Here is an 18,025-nt window from a genome sequence, read left to right on the forward strand (position 1 = left end):
TAGTCCTAGATGTTCTTGGTAGTCTTATCGTATCTGTGGACGCAAGTGCGTGGTAGTCAAAAATGAAATATCTTGAAGGACGTACAGAGTATACAGAAGCCATCGCTGCCTTGCGCACAAGGCACCAGGATTTCTGGGACCAGCCACCAACGCACAAATGAAAGTGGGTGGGTGATTAGGTGCGCACTCTTAGTAGAGACTGAAGAAAGAAGGAAAATACCTTGTCCGTGACTCTAGTGCTCGTAGAGTTCAGAGAGGTTTCTAATGATAAATCTTCCTAAATTATCATGGACTTGGCTTGGCTCGGAAAAGTCAAAGAAAGTGTATCAAGGACAAGACATTGACACGCCCAATGATTTTGGTTATATAATACTAAACCTACCGGTTTTCCAACAACAACATCCGATATGGTGTAGTGGCTAACATCGCCGTCTCTCACACGGCAGCCGGGGGTTCGATTCCCCCTATCGGAGATCAATTTTCCTTTTTGTTCTTTTTTTTGGTTCTTTCTTTCTCCTTAATTCTCTTTTTAGATGGAAATGGGAATGGGACGGACGTCTTCTGCTTTGTTTGGTATATGTGTGGGGTTTAGAATGAAGAGAATTTGGAGGGTTGCTAGTAATGATCCCTCTGACTTGGCCATTTCGCTACTTTCTTGTGCTTAAATGTGAGATCAACATAACATATCTTGTTGTCTATCCAGCCGTGATGTATCCTGCCGAACAAAAATAGAGACGAATTACTTCATGACACGAAACCAAATGTACAATTGTCAAGTGGATCCGTTCTATTGATACTATATATGTCAAGGGATGCACTAAGACTAACGATCCTCATGACTGCAATTCCAGTCCCAAGCTCCTAGACAACATCTCAAGAAAACCCATGTGTGCTATCCTATGGTTCATGAAAACCAAACATTTTCAGCCCAATCGATGATCTCTGGCCACTCGGTGAGCCATGAATCACATCAGGTCATTGGCGTAGCGCATAGAATCCACACAAGGTGTGGCAAGTAATTACCGGGTTTGTTCTATTCCTCATATTGCGATAGATTGCTGAACGTCCTGGATGTTGATTAGGTGATGTCTCGTAATGTTCTTGTTGATATTAGTGCAGTAGGGTGTTTGGGTGAAATGATACATGATTGGTCATGGTATTGATATACATTTTACTGAAGTGCTGTAGGTATCTTATTTGTTTGAGGAGACCGTTGTGCTCTGCTAGAGTTGGACGTATGATCGGATCCTGGTTTGTGACTGTAGAAGATGATTGCTTTTTAGTTGGATTTAGTGGGTTGGGATATCTGTATAGGTATCGATTAAGAATATCGGTATTCGTACTCCTGTTATTTGTGGAGCCATGCACGATGCAGTAGGCAGTAGACTGGAAAGAATTGTGAGAAGAATTGAATTGTTAACACTAATCTCAGAAAATGTGTCCATCCAGTGTTATGGTTTGGATTGTGGCTTTATGTTGGGGCTTTTGATATGTTACTGATTCGAACATTAAGCACTTCTGCAGCAGATGGTTATCAATCCGTGTCAGGCAGATCAGCTCCTGTGCTATCTATTCGCCTGCCTGCGGGATCATGAACACCGAAAGAACCATGTCATCGTCCATGTCATTGTCCATATTGGTAGTCATGATTCGTTCTCCAAGAAAATGCCCAAGACATGCTCAGGTGCCCCATAAACAAGTAATATTGTCATATACACCATCGAGGACACCTTCTGATAGCAACAACCTGCCGGAAGCATAAGCCACTGTAGATATTCACGATTGTTGAAAACATTAGTGTCGTAAAGAATTGTCCCCTGCTTTGGAGTTCATTTGATATAATCCGGATACCAAGGCGTATGTGTCGCTCTAAATGATCTCTCGCATCGGAGATGAATTGGTGAAACAACCTCAGATCGGTTGTAACCGTTGGAGATAGTAGCAAAGGCAGTAAAGCGATGATCGTGAGTAGGACAAGGTGATTACGAAGGGTCCCTGGCATGCTCAGAATCTGGTTAATGATCACGTCCTCGGGGAGCCATTGATCCAGCACCCAGAATTTTTCCTTGCTATTAATCACGACGTTTGCGTGCGTATGCTTGAGCAGATGTTGTCCAAGAATAAATTCAGGGGCAATGGAGCATGCCTTTGTAGGCATCCAGATGTAGCTGTATATCACATAGGATTATACAGAGTCCGAACTTTAGAATCGTTATGATACGCCTTCACGCTGATACCCTTTCACCGCCGACGCCACGTAGGGACGTATTCCAACTGCAATTGGCCCCTACCTGAGGAAGACAAAGTACATCTCGAGGGATTGACCGAGGAAGAAACGCAGCGGCGGGATTCGGTCGCAATGGCTTTGTGCTCTGTTTAGTCCTATGCATAGGGTGAGCAGCAGTCGGAAGTCGGAACAGATAACGCGCCTTTGAACACTCCGAAAATATGGGATATTGTGCCCCGGTACATAATCGTTGGCATCGCGAACCGCTGGTCCACCTCGTCCATCCAGTTCTCTAAGAGCGCTGAGGAGTAGCAGCAGTATCAAACGGTGGCGTCATTCAGCAAGATGTTGCTTGCCGCCACAATAGCGAACAGCACCACGATTGTTTTCCCAAGACCACACCTTCCACCTGCCAGGCCATCAGTAGTAATGGTTCCACGCCCGGTCTGAGAATCTGTTGGCGCCTTCAATGCGTTCCTGTTCACTCCCCGGGAAGTACATCCGGTGTTGATCATTTGTTTATGAGTCGATCTATCAAAGCGACAAACTCGATGAAGGCTTTTGACGCAGCCGAGAAACCGTAAGTTGCCACTGGTTGACATTAGACCATGCATACAACAAGCCCTCCAATGTTGCCATCCAGCTTTGCGTGGTGTAATCGAGGAATGGTTTCGCTCCGGAAGAGATTCCACCGGTCGAACTTGGGCAAGAAAAAGAGGGATTGAACCAGTCATCTAGTAATAGCGTGCGATAAAAGCTTTGCAGCTATAGATCAGAAGCTCCCTTGAAGCGACATCTGCCCACTTGCTTGAATGGAACCCCAGGTAAGAAACAGCAACACACAATAGATAAATGTACCGGCGGCTGAGGTAGTCCACATAGGAGGCTTGACGTCGCTATATGAAGCTGAAGCTCGAGTGTATAACATTCCATCATTTATGACCATCCATCGCTAGACGCTAGGGCGCTCATGTGGTCTGAATTGTAGTAATGCCGATTTTTCGATTCACAACATCCACTGTTTGTTGGCCACGAGCTCGGGGTGTAATAAGTAGGAACACCCATGCTGTACTGCGTATACGGAAGACGAGCATACTCAGTGCTGGAACTGGACGATTCTCTCTGCTTTTTGAGATCCGCATTGGCCTTGGTCGATGTTGATCAGAGGAATTTAAGATAAAGTAGCCTCCCATGAGTCATCTACCCATTGGAACACTTTCCGGTGGGTAAAATGCAGCGGCCGGTAACGACCATTCTTCATTGTACCAAGAAAAGCCGGGCCAGATTGATGTAGTTCCTGCCATCCGTGGTATGTCTGTGATGTGGTTGTTCGATGATATGGACCCTCGTATGGGGTGTCTTCCAGGCATATTCTTCTCCACCAGTTTTGAATGCGAGACGTGTTGTGTGGAAGTGTTATTCATGTGCCATGAAGAACAGCTTAGAAGAAAAGAGTGCAGAGATAGTGAGAAGCATGCACGGTGGAGAATAAGAAAGAAAGATAGGAGTGAGCGACTGCATCTACCTGATGGCCGCTATAGCCCACGTTGGAGGTTCAACATAGCTTGACAAATTGTTTAAGAAAAGAGATAAATAGAAAAGAAGACCTTGAAGGGAGAAGAGGGGTATTTATATATCGTAGCGCGAGGTAATTTAGGCCCTAAAGTAGGGAATAATGAGTGGTGATTACAGAATTGTATTGGGAAGGATGTCGTTGAATGGGTTCCTTCCATTTGGGGTTGTGAATCTTATATTGACAGTACGGTGGGATGTCACATAGTTTCAGTACCCACGTTTTCATTGACTCTTTCCAGTGAAAGTAAACAACACATTCTGGGAATGAGAAGCAGGGAATGTCTTCGAACTTCAGCTTGCCTGTCCAGGCAATCCGCGAATATGGTAGATATCTGAATAGGCCTAGACCCATAGAATAGTCATAGTACAATGGTATCATAAGTATACAGATGTGAATACTCCTAAGAGCTAGATCTAGCAGCATTCCCAAGTCCACCCATTAGCTGGCGCAGTCCTTGGACCAATGGGGGAAGCGCGTCTTGGGAGGCATCCGCCCGCAGAAGCTCCTGTGCAAGGTCCATGGTTTGTCCTGGGTTAGAAATAAATGCTGGTCCCTGTCGGCCCAGCAGTGCCGGACTTCCACATCCAAGCGAAATGAACTTTTGTACGTCAGTTGTCTCGTCTCCATCTAGGTAGACCGTTGGGCCGCGGACTTGAGGAGGGCCTAGAGCACGACTCTCGGCTGTCAACTTAGTGTTCTTCGCTTTGAATACCACGCTGTAAGACCAAAAGGCCAAACTGGCATAATATACTCCCACTACCAAGAAGCCGGTTAGCGACCCTGCGGGCATGGCTTTGGCAGCCCGGATCACTTGGCCTGCATGCCACACTGCCCGCCGGGAGTCGATGCTGTTGATCCATTCAAGCGCACTGTGGTAGACCCGTCGGGCTTCTCTTTTATCCTCCTTTCCGGCAAATAGTTGTAAATCCTCCAGGGACATGTATAGAAACATCGAGATCATCTCATATATTAAGAAAACCTCGGGGCGGGGAAGGTCGGGCCACTCGTAGCAAATCATGCGAAAATGCTGGAGGGCTTGTGACAGTTCTTGATGACGGGAGCTGGTCACCAGCGCGTTCCAGTGCTTGGAACTGCTTTTTGAGATGAAGTTGAAGCGATGATACTCGTTGATCATGGAGGAAAACCCATGTAGGAGGATGAAACCCGCCAGTTGAATATCCATGGCTCCCTGTAGACGGGACATGTCCCGCATTGCATCAACCAAAGATGTATGTCGCTCTGTTCCACGTAGTCCGAGTGCGAGGTAGGTATCCCTCCACAATGTGGCCGACTTGGCATCCCAGAGAGGTCGATCGAATGGAAGCGGAAGTTCCAATTCCGCGTAAGAAATAAGTGGGTTGACGTTCAACATCATGGCGCATTGAGCGTCATGTAAAAATAGGTGATGGACGAGTCTAAATGCATAAGCTAAGCCCCATCACATGAAAGAGCGAGTTACCTCTTGAATGATTCCTGCTCCGCCCAAGCGCGCCATTTCTGTTCCAACACCTCACCGTTATCCTCAAGGCTTGGGACGATAGTCGAATAGATACTCCGTCGGAAACGAAGTGCTCGTCGCAGCATCTATGTTGTCAGAAATTGCCCTCCTTTGCTGGTGTAAACTCACCGTCACTAATGGTTGTTGGAAGCTTTCTGCAATTTCTGTCCTCCGACCATTGCCGCTCCAAAGGCCTATGTCGATGATCACGGCGAATGTTTGCGAAGGCCGCAGATCGCGTGTGACGCGATTATCTGACTCGTACTATGCAAATTAATATTTTGATACTCAAGAGTATAGAGAAGCATACCTTGACCGACATGTGTAGGCGTGCGACTTCCATCAGTGCGTAGCCCAATTTACGAATGGTTGGGATGGCCGACCGGACTGCACCCGCCGCAGCTATAGCAGTTAACATGTCCGAGCTCTGTTCATTTGGATGAAACGTTGGGCCATGAATGAACGAATCGATTTGGTGGCTTTGGTAGGCAAAGTAATCCTGCATGAGACCGTCTAACAGTTCGGTACTTGGGAATGACTTCATTATGCGAGGTAATGTGGACTTTTCGCTCGTCTGCAAGACCATCCCGAAGATCAAATCACGGCTGCCCGAGGCCAGCCTCTCTGGAAGGATCTGACGTTCTAGCCTAATACTCGACTCCGGGCTATCAATAGTCACCGGTACTGACAGATCACCTTGGTTGGCAAAGGCGTGGTCATTCTGGGCAGGCTTCCAGGCAGACAGTGAGGACCGCTTATAGGCTTCGGCGCCGAGTGCAATCCCACTATCGACATCAGACCGCTCGTTGGGTATATCAGGGGGCTGCGGAAAGTGCGCTGTCCCTTGGGTGTTGAAATAGTCGATCAGTCCAAAGTCAACTTCAGTGAGATCGAAATCGAATTGCACGTTGGTATCGAACAGGTTGTGCAGGTAGTCTTGCGTATGGTTGAGAGGATTTAATGGATCCAGTTCGTTTGGGCGGGATAATGACGGTATGAGAGAATCGGGAATAAACTCGGGGAAGAAGGTTCCATCGACACTGAAAATGCCACTTTCTTGGTCAAGCGTGGGAGATATTGCTGTTCGTATTAATCCATGCTCACACGAGGTGCAGAGAACTCACCATCATAGCCTGTCGAAATAGGGCCTCCGGGGGCCGAGCCCGGCGCCTCAGGTAGGTAATCATTCACGGGAAAGTCAGGGGTCCCAAATGGAGGATTACCAATAGAAGGTGGAAATTCTTCCAAGGGTGCTGACGGGGTGAACGCGGCCTGCGCCTGCGGTGGCTCGGGATACTGGCTGTGGCCAGGGTCATCGTATGCTGCATTGCTTAGATTCGATGCTCAAGGCAATAGAGCTGCTAGACCCACCTTGCATAGGTGACTCTGGCGTTAAATCATCAAAAGCCCCGTCATGCCAATCACATATAAGCTTTTTATCCCGACACCGTCGACAGGGCTTTTCCTCGTCGCACTTGAGCTTGGAAGTTGCGCATGCTTTGCACGCCTGGGAGACCCGACCGCTCTTAGCGTACGATGGTGGTCGTTTTCGCTTGCCATCTCGAGGATGATCGTGGCCTGCAGCGTGCCGCTTCATCAAGTCCCTGGTGCTGTCAGAACAGACACGAATGCAGGTTGAGATAGACGTACGGCCTGGCAAAGCCTTTGTTGCACACATGGCATACATATGGTTTTTCCCGTGTATCTGCAAGAATGAGAACATACACATAGACTATGCTAATGGAAGTACATACGCGATCGGACATGTCGGATTAGATGATCTGCCCGGTTGTAGTGCTTCTTGCAGAATCCACATTGAAAATAACCATCGCGCGCTTTGGAGAGTGGTCGTTGCGGGGATTGCGGAGGAAACGACGGAGAAGATATATCCATCATGACGAGGGCGAGACATTGAGAGATGACGAGATGAGAACAAGAAGTCGAAGGGAGGAAATAAGATGGAGACGGACCCGGAGAAGTGTGGGGAAGTCAGCAAGCGTTAAGCTCGGCAGGGAAATGCGGGGAACAATCCTTCTACCATCCACTATGGAGCCTTCAATATTTGCCTACGTATTCTCTGAAAGACGTCGATCAGACTGGCCAGTCTGCTGCTTGGACTTCACCACAAGTTGGACCAGTGTGAGATAGCGCCATGACTAAGCGGCAGGAAGCTGCAGGGCTTTCAAGGATATCGGGAGAACAAACAGCCAGGGATTCACGACGATGCATCATCACCCGGCTGCGGCCGGGATCGTCCAGCTACAGGCAGAACTATTACCTGCATGGATTCTCTGGCAACCCAGAGGATTGACTCGTTTTGCGGGTACCTCGAGGACGCTTATCAGGCGCTGTTGAGACCCTTGCGCCGTGCTCGGGATGTGGAGGAGCTCACCCGACCCTGCGGTGCTCAAGGCCCCGCTCATACCGTCTAAATCGAACCCAGGCTAGTCCAATTCTTCAGACTCTTGCAGAATACTCACCGCTCTAGAGCAACAGCATTCGAGCCAGAGCAACAGCATTCGAGCCAGAGCACAAATAGAACCAAATTGGGATCCACTGACGGCCAGACCTTGACCCAGTCCACTATTATGCAGGATGACCGAATCCTCCGACTACTGGCGCAAAGCGGAGACAAAGCACCAGGAATATTGATCATGGTGCGTAATCAATCGCATGCTTGCATAGTCCACCAACGCTAACACCAGATCAGCACTCCATAACACCCAATTGGCAGGCATAGGCGACCATATCGATGTAGCCACGAACCCCGCCCCAAGAATCCTTCCGCAGGACTCGTCCGTTCCATAACTACAAGCACAACTACGGGATGACACCGTTCGAAGTTATGTGATGCGCATACCAGGCGATATCCGACCGCAACCTACAACCCAACACTACAGAACAGATTTCACTATTAGGATACCAAGCCAACCCAAGACAGTATATGCAGAAACTCCCAAGCAGACCAAAAGAGATATCTCCCGGTCACCTCTGTGACCGGAAAGGTGGATAGATCCCACCAGTATCTACAAACCCCAACATCAAGCCCCTAATCTCCTCACAGCCGCATACCCATATATTCCGAGCGTCGAAAGCGTAGCCACAAGCGAAAACAGCGTAATGACACCGCCAGTGATAATCCCCTGCTCAAAGAATCCGATTCTCTTGCCCTCCGCTTGTCCGATCGGGGGAAGTGGCGCCAATGCCTCGCGCCACGCGTCATTGGACTTTGTGCTGTGTCCAACTGCAGTGCTGATTATTTCTCGAACAAGAGCGGTGTTGCTTGTTTCTGTGACGAACTGAGGGCGTGGGATTTGCAAGGATGATATCGAGTAGCGGGTTTCGCGGGAGGTTGGTTGGTTAATTGGGTATGCGGGGCCAACTGCTGTTGTTAGAACATCTGTGAGTAGATGGAGAGAAAGACGAACTGAGCAAATCAGTAGGGACGTGGTTGACCCAAGAGCTATACGAGTCGATGAACTGAGTTAAATACTTGGCTGCTGCCGGGGCCGCGAAAGCATATGTCGCAGCCAGGGTTCCCAATCTAGTACCCCGTCAGCATTATCCACCATTAAGAAATGGTAACCTACGAGTTACTGAAATCAATAGCATCATCCAGACTCGTCACCGGATGCAGGACCAGGACCTTCTCTGATACCTTTCTCTGCAGAAGAGACGATTTCCTACTTCCGTCAACACGTCGCCTCAATAATCATAGTAACACTCACCGATCAAGCACTTCTACCACACCCCACTCCGAACCAGAAACTATCACCCGCGCACTTGCATCCTTATGCGCTGCATCCAGCAACGAGATACCCGAGCTCGCTCGTCGCGGATTGACAACCGTCTGCCGGGCCTCTCCATTCTGGCCACCTAGATACTTTGACGCTCGCTGGATGATCGCCTCCACAAATTCTTTCATTGCAAACTCCTGCACAAGCACAACGTCCGGAGAGTATGTTGAGCGACCGCCGAAAGCGAATCGCGCGGATACCAATGCCTCTGCGGCGGCGGAGATATTGGCCGTCCGGTCAACCAACGCGACTGTTCTGGATGAGGTGGGTGAAGAAAGAGTATTTCTCGAAAAGGGAACAGAATCATTCTGCACAACCATATGCACCCTCTTCAGGAATGCACTATCCGGTCTCTCCTCGCTAATCGCAAATGTATCTGCATCCAGCGCTTGCGGCAGGATCTTCTTCAACACACCCGGCAATGCCATGGTATTCTTCATCAACTGTAACAGTCAGTCAGCACAAAATCCACCCCCTCAACTACTATAAACAGCATTAAACCAACCTCAAGAACGACACAATTCCCCGCCGCAACAGCAGCGCTCAGTGCGGCCAAAACCGAGAAAAACATCGTATGCGAACACGGCACAATATACACAATACCCACCCCCCGTTTCCCATCCGTATTATCCCTCCCGTTCGCAACACGATACTCCACCTCGAGGTCTTTCTTCAAATCCAATGACGCATAATGTGTCCGGATCTCCTTTATAGCAAGGCAGATTTCTGCGCGAACTTCCTCCGATGAGTGCCCTGAATCCACAGCGATGGCATCCTTGATTTGATCGATGTTCTGGACTAAAGCGGATTGTAACCGATGGAATTGGTTCTGGCGATATCGGATGTTCTGACAGCGACCGTCTATTTCAGCGGCGAGGAGTCGAGGGAAGGGTTGTGTGGTGACCATTTTGCTGGTGTAGGTCGTTAGTATGGTGACAGTTTGGCGAAGACATGAATATGGATATAGCAGCGTAGTAAGCGTCTAGGGACGACGGCTTGACGCGATGTGGACATGCTCCATGACTCGGGAATTTGGAGCCGGATGGTTTCCGACCCCGGAATTGATGGGGTTTGCGGGGGAGAAAGAAGGGTCGGGAAGTGGAGGAGCCAGGTGCTTATGGTGCAGTGAGTGCAGTGAGTGCAAACCGTCAGTGGAGTATCCACAGCATCTATCTCACTTATCGTCAGTATTCATCTCATCTCTGCATCAGAGAATCACCCACCATGTCAACCACAACCACAACAACCCAAACCAACACTCTCTCCATCCTCTCCGACTACGAAGTCCACCATACCGGCGAGACACACCCTCCCCAATCTCCCAGCACCTCTACCTCTACACCCACATCTCAACCGGTGGATTGGCCCTCCGACTACAGACGAGTACCTCCATATCGGCCTGCCAACCGGAATCTAGACTATAATGAGCGAGCAGCAGGGAGCAGCCCGGCAGAGTATGTGTTTATCCAGTCCATGTTGCATGGGGTGTGGTTGAATGCGGTGAGTTATATACTTATTGATCAGTGGTCATGGTTCTGATATTTGAAGGCTGTTTCGCGTCTTTGGATATCCACAGGTGGGAGGATCAATGATAAGATCTTTCATTATGAAATTGGAGGGGAGTGGTAATCCTTTACAGAGTACAGAATGATAATTTAAATTCTTGGTGGTTTGATGTATCAGCAATAGATATAGTAATATCTAAGATTGATACCGCCAGAACAATCCAAAAGGACACTTAACTGAGGATGATTACCGTTCATATTTCCTACTTATGACTCCTTCTTAAGTGAGACGCCCGGTAATCGTATGGAGCATACCTGGTCCGCCGATGTGTACTTAATCAACATAGAAAGAGATATCAAAGTAACCACTGTTAATACATACGTCTGAAATAAGTGATATTCTTGCGGCAAAAAAATCCATTAAATATCGACAACATCTTCCATATGATATCTACCAGACCAGTAACAGTACTCTAAACCCTCGTCTCATAAACCATCCCCACCGTAGAACCCGACGCTCACGATCTCATATATAGAACATAGAAGCAAAAATAAATTCAACATCTAAATACAACCCCACATCCACATCTCCCATCTATACCCCCCCCTCCCCCTACCAATTCGGCAAAAAAAGAGGAAAAAATCTAAGTACTATCCCTAACCCCAATCCCCCCCAAACTCTCCCCCAAATCGACCCCCACCGCCGGCAAAAGCACATACAACATCCTCGCCCACTGCCCCTCCCCATCAGAAGTATCAGACGTCACATTCCTCCAAGCATGATTCGTCCCCCTCTGCACAGCCACATCCCCCCTCCCCAACACCCTCGTCTCCCCCGAATCCAACACCAACTCAACCTCCCCCTCCAACACAACCCCATAATCAATCGACACGGTGCGATGCATCGGACTCATCGCATGGGGCGGGATATCCACGATGCGACACACCGAACCAGTGGAGATAGTAATCCCGGGGGGGTTGGACAGGTAGGACGCGTAGGCGGGGATGTCGGTTTCGTTGGACAGGTCCGCGGGAAAGGTATCGGTTGTGTAGACGAGAGAGAAGTGGGCGTTTGCGGAGTCGGAGATTTGTTGCACTGGCATGGGGGTGGGGAGGGTCGGGGAGAAGATTGCGAGGTTGGTGGTTGGGGAGTGCGTTGTTATGTAGCGGTGGAGAGGGCGGAGGGGTTTTTTGGGGGGTGGGGGGTTGGAGGGGGTGGTGGTGGTACTAGTGGTTGGGATGGTCATTTTGGGGGGTTTGGTTGGTGGTTGAGGAGGGATGGATGGATGGATGGATGGATTGTAGAGTGGGTGCTTGGTTGGTATTGAGGATTGAGGTTGGGTCTGGATTGAGTGAGGCGTGAAGATTATATGATGTTGGAGTCTGGGTTTATTAGAGGGTCTACTATATACTAGTAGTTTACTCTACTCGTGGTATGGCTCGGGTGCCCTTCGGGACCACATCGGGAGGACATTGGAGTACCGGAGATACGGAATCACGCATTCTGGGACTTGATTCTGATTGCTAATCTACCACATCTACCGAGTAAGCTTGACACTAATCTACCTGCTCATGCGGAGTTCCTCCAACCATCCCCTCGATGGGATAACCGGCAACGTGACATAATTGTCGCCGTGGCCAAAGTTGATATGGTTGAGGCCTTGGAATCGCTCCGGGGAACTATCTCCGTTAGCATAGCTCAGTGAGCACTTCTTTGATGGCACTTACCGATCCTCAGGGGAATTGTGCTGGAAGATTCCGCACCCTTGGGTATCGCCCGATGACACCTCCAGGATGATCTTCCCTCCCTTTTCGACCACCACGTTCGTCGGCCACACCTCCACATCAACCGGGTACACCTCGCCAGGAACAACCGGGAGCACGTCTGTGGAGTAATAATTACGATATGGAAGCCAGTCCCGGTGACGAGGGTGCTCTGGGTTCGTCTTGCGCAAACTGACACGCTGCCAGCCCTTGCAGAGAGGTACCGGATCGCCAGCCGTGCCGGTGTAAAACACCTCCTTGCCCTCGGGCGAAATATACCGCAGCGTTAGGAACAAGTCGATGTCTTTGGGAGTAGGCGAGCCTGGCTCAGAGCTCATCGACACATTGAGATGTGCAACAATGTGTCCGGTAATCTCTGTCTCCTGCTCAAATGGCGGAGTGGTGAACTGCACCAGCTGGGAATTCTGCATATTGCCCAGAGCACGGTATGTGATTTTGACCGGGCGCTCCTGCTGTGCAGCAGTAACCAGTTCTTGCTTTGAGGTCAGATAGTATCGTGTGTACTGGGTGCGAGCAATAGGCCATTCATTTTCAATGCGGCGAGGAAATCCTTTCTCCGCCTCGGCATTGTTGAATCCAACGTCTCCCCTGCGGAGCACCAGATCAACCTTCGGAGCCGTGCCGGTCGACCACCCCACGCGATCATCGCCCTTGAGAAAGGCATCCAGGAAGCTGCGTTGGATTTCAACCTCCTCGTTGTAGTAGAAAGGCAGGTCATGGCGACCGGTGATAAACCGCAGATACTTCAGTTCGCTGCCCGCCTGGGTCCAGCCTTCCACATTTCCGCGAAGATGCAGTAGAATGCCGCCCCAGTTAGCTACAGAAAGAAGAGGCACCTAATCACGTAGTCAGCTTTGCCTGAGTGAGTCACCGTCATACACCGGCATACCTGAATGTCGGACATGGTGTACTCCTTGCTAGCATAATACTCGTCATCCCGGAAATTGTTGTTCACGTTATCGACTGTCTGGTCCTGGCGATTGGCCTGCAACTCTTCTTCAGAAAGGTCACCTTCAATAGTGTCAGGACCCCAGTTGCGAGCGGCACGACCGGGAAGCCCGTACTGATTCGAGACCACTTGGCGGTCCCACCAGAATTTGATGAAAGCGTTTGACAGGATCCCCCCGTGTCGGCATCGATCCCGGTAGTAGTCGGACATGCCCTCCCACGGGATGATACACGACAGTCCCTTGGGCTGCCGTGCGCTGACTCTCCACTGACTGCCAGCATAGTAACTGATCCCCAACAATCCTACCTTGCCGGTGGACCATGGCTGCTCGGCCACCCATTCGACCACATCGAAGAAAGCCTCGCTCGTTTCACGGGACATGGTGTCCAGCTTGCCGCGAGACTGGCCAGTCCCTCTTTCGTCCGCCCGAACAATGGCATATCCATGTTTGGTCCAGAACCCAGGATCAGGAGTCTCCCAGGCTGAATGGTCGGAGTGATGCTCCTGGTTGACTTCGCTAAACGACTTGGGGTGAAAGTCTGAGTAAGGGATGTCTTTGCCGTACGGGCCATAGGTAACAAGGACAGGGGCTTTTTCTAGCTCCTTGGGCCGGTAGATATTGCATCGGACGAGACCGGACTCATCTTTCAGAGCAATGGTGACATTCTGTTCAAAGATGTAGGGGAAGGATGTATCATCCCGGACGGCGATGTCTTCGCGGATGGGATTCGGCATGATGGCTAACAGACCAACCAAAAACACAGTGAACGATGACTTCAGCAAGTAGGAATGATGAACGAATGTTTCAATTGCGCGTGTGATAAATAGTCATCTGGTACCCCTCACGGTGATGTGCATTCACCCGTTCCCTTGCATGCTCCGACGTGGAGCCGAAGTGGTTGAGCCGAGGACTGGATCACGCCAAACCCCACGGCAAGAAGGGTGGACAACCCTTCTGGATCAGGTGGCCCATGCGCGAATAACGGGGTGCTACAGTAGATATAATTGTGTAGCGTTTCAGAGACTTGGTCGTGACCCTTCAAGGTAACCAAACAGTTCTCGCATTCTTCAGCCTCAGACCGAATAATTCCTTTCCCACCTGGAATCATGGGGAGCATTGACCCAAGCACACCCCAAGGCGGGCTTCATGTTCTTATTGCTGGCGCTGGTATAGGAGGCCTGGCCGCCGCCATCGCTCTCCGCCAACAAGGTCATCGTGTAGAGGTATGTCAGGTCTAAACTTCACGGGGCGTGAGACTCACTTGAACGAAGTTGTTTGAGCGCTCCCGGTTTGCAAATGAAATCGGCGCAGCCATCCACCTTACTCCCAATGCCAATGCGGCATTGCTCAGATTGGGGATTGATGGCATCAAGTTTGGAGCCGTCGAAGCAGAACAGGTACGCGTTGCTATACGAGCTTGCACAACCCATCTGATCTTGACAGTTACGTATCCATACCCCCAGTGGAGAGCCCCTGGCGATTATCAACAACAAAGCTCACGCAGGGAAATGGAGACACGTAAGATCCCCTGTCGTTTCAATAATAATGTCATAACAAGTGCTAGAAATGGACTCTAGTCCATCGAGCCCATCTTCACGATGCTCTGAAAGTCGCTGCTCAAGCTTCCGGGCCTGGTATTCCAGCCCAACTGCACACATCGAGCAGGATTGTAGACATCGACCCTGAGAAGGCAATTGTGACTCTCGAAAACGGTGACACTTTCAAAGGCGACGTCGTCGTTGGAGCTGATGGCGTCCATTCCCTTGCTAGGTCGAAATTGCCTGGTGGCAGTGGTATCAAAACATTTAGCTCGGGCAAGAATGCTTTCCGCTTCCTTTTGAAGCGCAAAGACGGCCAGGAAGACCCCGAAACGCACTCTTTGGCCATGGAGTACAGTTCGGTGGACATGTGGGATTCTTCCGAAAAGCGTGTGGTCATCTATCCCTGCGCTAATAACGAAATCCTCAACTTCGTCTGCATCCATCCTGATACCATGAGCGCCATCAACACATCTTCGGACTGGAACCAAGACGCTAGCAAGGAGGCGCTCCTCGAGGTGTTCAAGGAGTTCAACCCTCAGGTCCTCAAGATGCTGACCAAGGCCGATCCTCAAACCCTGAAGGTGTGGCCTCTGTTAGATATGGAAACGTTGCCAACCTGGGTTAATGAGCGGCTGGCCATCATCGGGGATGCAGCCCACCCATTCCTGCCATATCGCGCATCCGGGGGCGCTATGGCCATTGAGGATGGTGTTTCGCTGGCTGTCATGCTGTCTCAGGATGTTACCCCCGAAGAGGTGCCAGAAAGGTTGAAGCTGTACGAGAAAGCTCGTCACACCCGAGCTACTACTGTCCAGCAGATGACACGAGAATCTGCCCAGCCACAACCGTTCGAGCAAAGTGAGTACTCCCCTTGTGTGCTTAACATCGCGAATTAACTCCTTCAGTGGAAGCCATGACGGATTATATCTACGGCCATGACGAATTTGACCACTCGACCCAGGTCCTGCGAAAGCACCTCTGGAACCAGCTTCCGGCGAAATACTGGCGCCAACCCATAGTCTTCGGCCCCATGCCAGGCCCTAGGCAAGATTGGTGGGGGAGGAATCGCGTCCAGAAGTCACTCAAGTCAACCTTCCGAACCGCATCCATTCGATTCAAGACCAGTCGAACGCTTCTACAGAACCTGCTGCCCAATGAAAGATATTCCTTCACCGATCCAAGCACCGTGGCTTATGCCAACTTCTCGCAAACGAGGCTGCATGGAATGGATTGGCTTGGCGGCGGCGGATATCGCCATCTAGGCCTCTACATCGAAGGAGTGCAGTATCAGAAATCGGACGGCGAAGTAGTCAAGGGACTCTACTTGCCCATTCTCTTCGAGAGCCTGACTGATCCTATTGTGAGTGGCCGTGAAGAGCTCGGCATGCCCAAGCTGTACACAGCCATCGAGGCCCATGAGCGTTACAATTCTTATCACCTGACGACCAGTTGGGAGGGCGCCGTGTGGGGTCATTTCCATCTCGAGGACCTGGAGGAACAGGACCCCAGCACTAATCCTCCTCCGAACGTTGGCAAGGGCGATCTGATCTATCGCTACATGCCACAAGTCGGACGTGCGCATAAGGGACAACCCGAGGCCGAGTATCCCGTGCTTGTGCCACAGGAGGAGGAGCAGAAGAATATCCCATCGAGGATAACCCGGCTACGGACGACCAAGAACGCGCGGTTTGAGATTGATGCACTCAGTTGGGAATCGCTGCCAACACTGCATCACGTCATTTCTCGGCTGGCAGAGATTCCTGTGGACGAGATCGTTTCTGCCAAGGTAGTGGAAGGCGAGGGAGTGCAAGATGTGTCGTGTGCGAGACGCATTGAGTGAGGGAAGGCCGTACACAAGCCAAAGCGAGCAATCGAAGTCATCAGTGCTAGGATTGTTCTGTCTGTATGTTATGATAATGAATTAGTGTTTCTCCGGATAATGAGCGTGGCAGAACCGTAGATCCTGAAGATCTCGAGTCCAGACAGATTACCTGGATAGCCGACCGGAGAGCTTGAGCCACTGCGGAGATGCTGAAGAGGTCCGACCGAGTTCACGTCGCGTCGCAGATGCTCTTCCTCCACTAGGCCGGATCGGGGAATCCCTGCATCACGGGCCTCCTGAATGGCATGATTGGCGCCTTTGGTAGGAACCAGAAATACGCCATCAAGATACCATTGACAACCCCAGAATGCATGACACAAGGGGCTACTCCATTGTTTCCGTTCCTTGGCCTCGTTCCACCTGGCCAAAACACTGTGATTCAAATAGAACCTCCCATCTCACCAAGCCCCGTCAATGCGAACAAAATACACGACTTTTGTCAGATGCATGATCCGCAAAGCTGGTTGCGTAATCAGCCTACAGGCATCCTTCAGATCTCCAGAGCAGATAATTGAGAGGCATCAGCTATTCCAGAACATTCCTTCGGTACAGCACAATTCATGACCTCTGTGTGCTGTAGATGAGGAGCAGAAATGATTTACATTCAGTATTTGCGCATCAAGGGAGATGCCTTCGGAAGGCAGCGTTCTTTCGTCTTGCAGACACTTGAGCTGACAAGAGTTCAGGATAGTCAGCAACGTCCAGACAATGTCAAGGGATCCTTGATCGTGTACCGTGTGAAGCACTTCTTGACCATGGAGAATTTCACCAGCGATGGAGGGGTACACTCCCACAATGATGAGAAGTTCCCGGATGCAGATGACGTTAGACTCGCAGGGATTCATGGTTCATCGATCGACGTCGGCCATGTTGAAAAATCAATTAAACAGAAGATACGATGTTTGTGCTGGGATTTCTGGAAGAACACAGCTCAAGATGAGGGTCTGGCATGGTTTAGAAGTTATATAGTTCTCCAAGGCAACAGCGAGGGGAAAGACTGGTGGATCGGGGAGCCTAGGTTGGCAATCATGTTGGTTTTGGTGTAGATAACGCGATGAATTCTGCGGCATATTTCAGCTCGAATTTTACCTACAACTGTCAGGTAATCAGGATTGAGCTCCTACAACGCAGCAGCGGCTCATGGGTACAAAACTAGAAGACGATCGGGGCTGTCCGGTGATTACTATATATTACTATCGCATGCAGTAATTGTCCACGGAAACTGCCAGTGGCAAACCACCCGATACAGATTACACCTCCCAAT

At 50.2% G+C, this 18,025-nt stretch overlaps 6 protein-coding genes and 1 non-coding gene across 7 annotated transcripts; 3 read left to right on the plus strand and 4 right to left on the minus strand.

Moving 5' to 3' along the window:
* Positions 1 to 401: 401 nt before the first annotated feature.
* On the plus strand, positions 402 to 473 carry BO94DRAFT_t3. Its single transcript has one exon. It is a non-coding gene; the product is annotated as a tRNA-Glu (tRNA).
* A 3,642-nt stretch (positions 474 to 4,115) lies between these two features.
* Positions 4,116 to 7,307, minus strand: BO94DRAFT_570558 (putative C6 and C2H2 transcription factor RegA-like). Its single transcript, XM_025614821.1, has 8 exons — positions 7,056 to 7,307; positions 6,952 to 7,006; positions 6,673 to 6,905; positions 6,426 to 6,623; positions 5,612 to 6,381; positions 5,431 to 5,565; positions 5,263 to 5,387; positions 4,116 to 5,218 (listed from the first exon to the last, which is right to left on the minus strand). Exons 1-8 carry the CDS (start codon positions 7,195 to 7,197, stop codon positions 4,204 to 4,206), a joined length of 2,673 nt encoding a protein of 890 aa, XP_025472964.1. The 5' UTR covers positions 7,198 to 7,307; the 3' UTR covers positions 4,116 to 4,203.
* A 928-nt stretch (positions 7,308 to 8,235) lies between these two features.
* BO94DRAFT_591776 (uncharacterized protein) lies at positions 8,236 to 10,005 on the minus strand (the record flags this gene model as incomplete). The annotated part of the gene is made up of 5 exons (XM_025616130.1): positions 8,236 to 8,683; positions 8,730 to 8,845; positions 8,892 to 8,987; positions 9,030 to 9,541; positions 9,604 to 10,005. The coding sequence occupies 5 exons, from the start codon at positions 10,003 to 10,005 to the stop codon at positions 8,343 to 8,345; spliced, it is 1,467 nt and encodes a 488-aa protein (XP_025472965.1). The 3' UTR covers positions 8,236 to 8,342.
* Positions 10,006 to 10,322: 317 nt separating this feature from the next.
* On the plus strand, positions 10,323 to 10,727 carry BO94DRAFT_580070 (uncharacterized protein; the record flags this gene model as incomplete). The annotated part of the gene is made up of 2 exons (XM_025615300.1): positions 10,323 to 10,598; positions 10,647 to 10,727. 2 exons carry the CDS (start codon positions 10,323 to 10,325, stop codon positions 10,725 to 10,727), a joined length of 357 nt encoding a protein of 118 aa, XP_025472966.1.
* A 520-nt stretch (positions 10,728 to 11,247) lies between these two features.
* On the minus strand, positions 11,248 to 11,850 carry BO94DRAFT_619370 (cupin domain-containing protein; the record flags this gene model as incomplete). The annotated part of the gene is made up of 1 exon (XM_025616854.1): positions 11,248 to 11,850. One exon carries the CDS (start codon positions 11,848 to 11,850, stop codon positions 11,248 to 11,250), a length of 603 nt encoding a protein of 200 aa, XP_025472967.1.
* A 249-nt stretch (positions 11,851 to 12,099) lies between these two features.
* On the minus strand, positions 12,100 to 14,325 carry BO94DRAFT_2571 (CocE/NonD family hydrolase). Its single transcript, XM_025606467.1, has 3 exons — positions 13,278 to 14,325; positions 12,332 to 13,224; positions 12,100 to 12,283 (listed from the first exon to the last, which is right to left on the minus strand). Exons 1-3 carry the CDS (start codon positions 14,070 to 14,072, stop codon positions 12,166 to 12,168), a joined length of 1,806 nt encoding a protein of 601 aa, XP_025472968.1. The 5' UTR covers positions 14,073 to 14,325; the 3' UTR covers positions 12,100 to 12,165.
* A 119-nt stretch (positions 14,326 to 14,444) lies between these two features.
* BO94DRAFT_580073 (putative salicylate hydroxylase) lies at positions 14,445 to 16,719 on the plus strand (the record flags this gene model as incomplete). Its single annotated transcript, XM_025615301.1, has 5 exons — positions 14,445 to 14,561; positions 14,610 to 14,735; positions 14,782 to 14,856; positions 14,903 to 15,737; positions 15,785 to 16,719. 5 exons carry the CDS (start codon positions 14,445 to 14,447, stop codon positions 16,717 to 16,719), a joined length of 2,088 nt encoding a protein of 695 aa, XP_025472969.1.
* Between the last annotated feature and the right edge of the window lie 1,306 nt (positions 16,720 to 18,025).

This window comes from Aspergillus sclerotioniger (assembly GCF_003184525.1).
Source record: "Aspergillus sclerotioniger CBS 115572 chromosome Unknown BO94scaffold_1, whole genome shotgun sequence".
In the NCBI taxonomy this organism is placed as follows: Eukaryota; Fungi; Ascomycota; class Eurotiomycetes; order Eurotiales; family Aspergillaceae; genus Aspergillus; species Aspergillus sclerotioniger.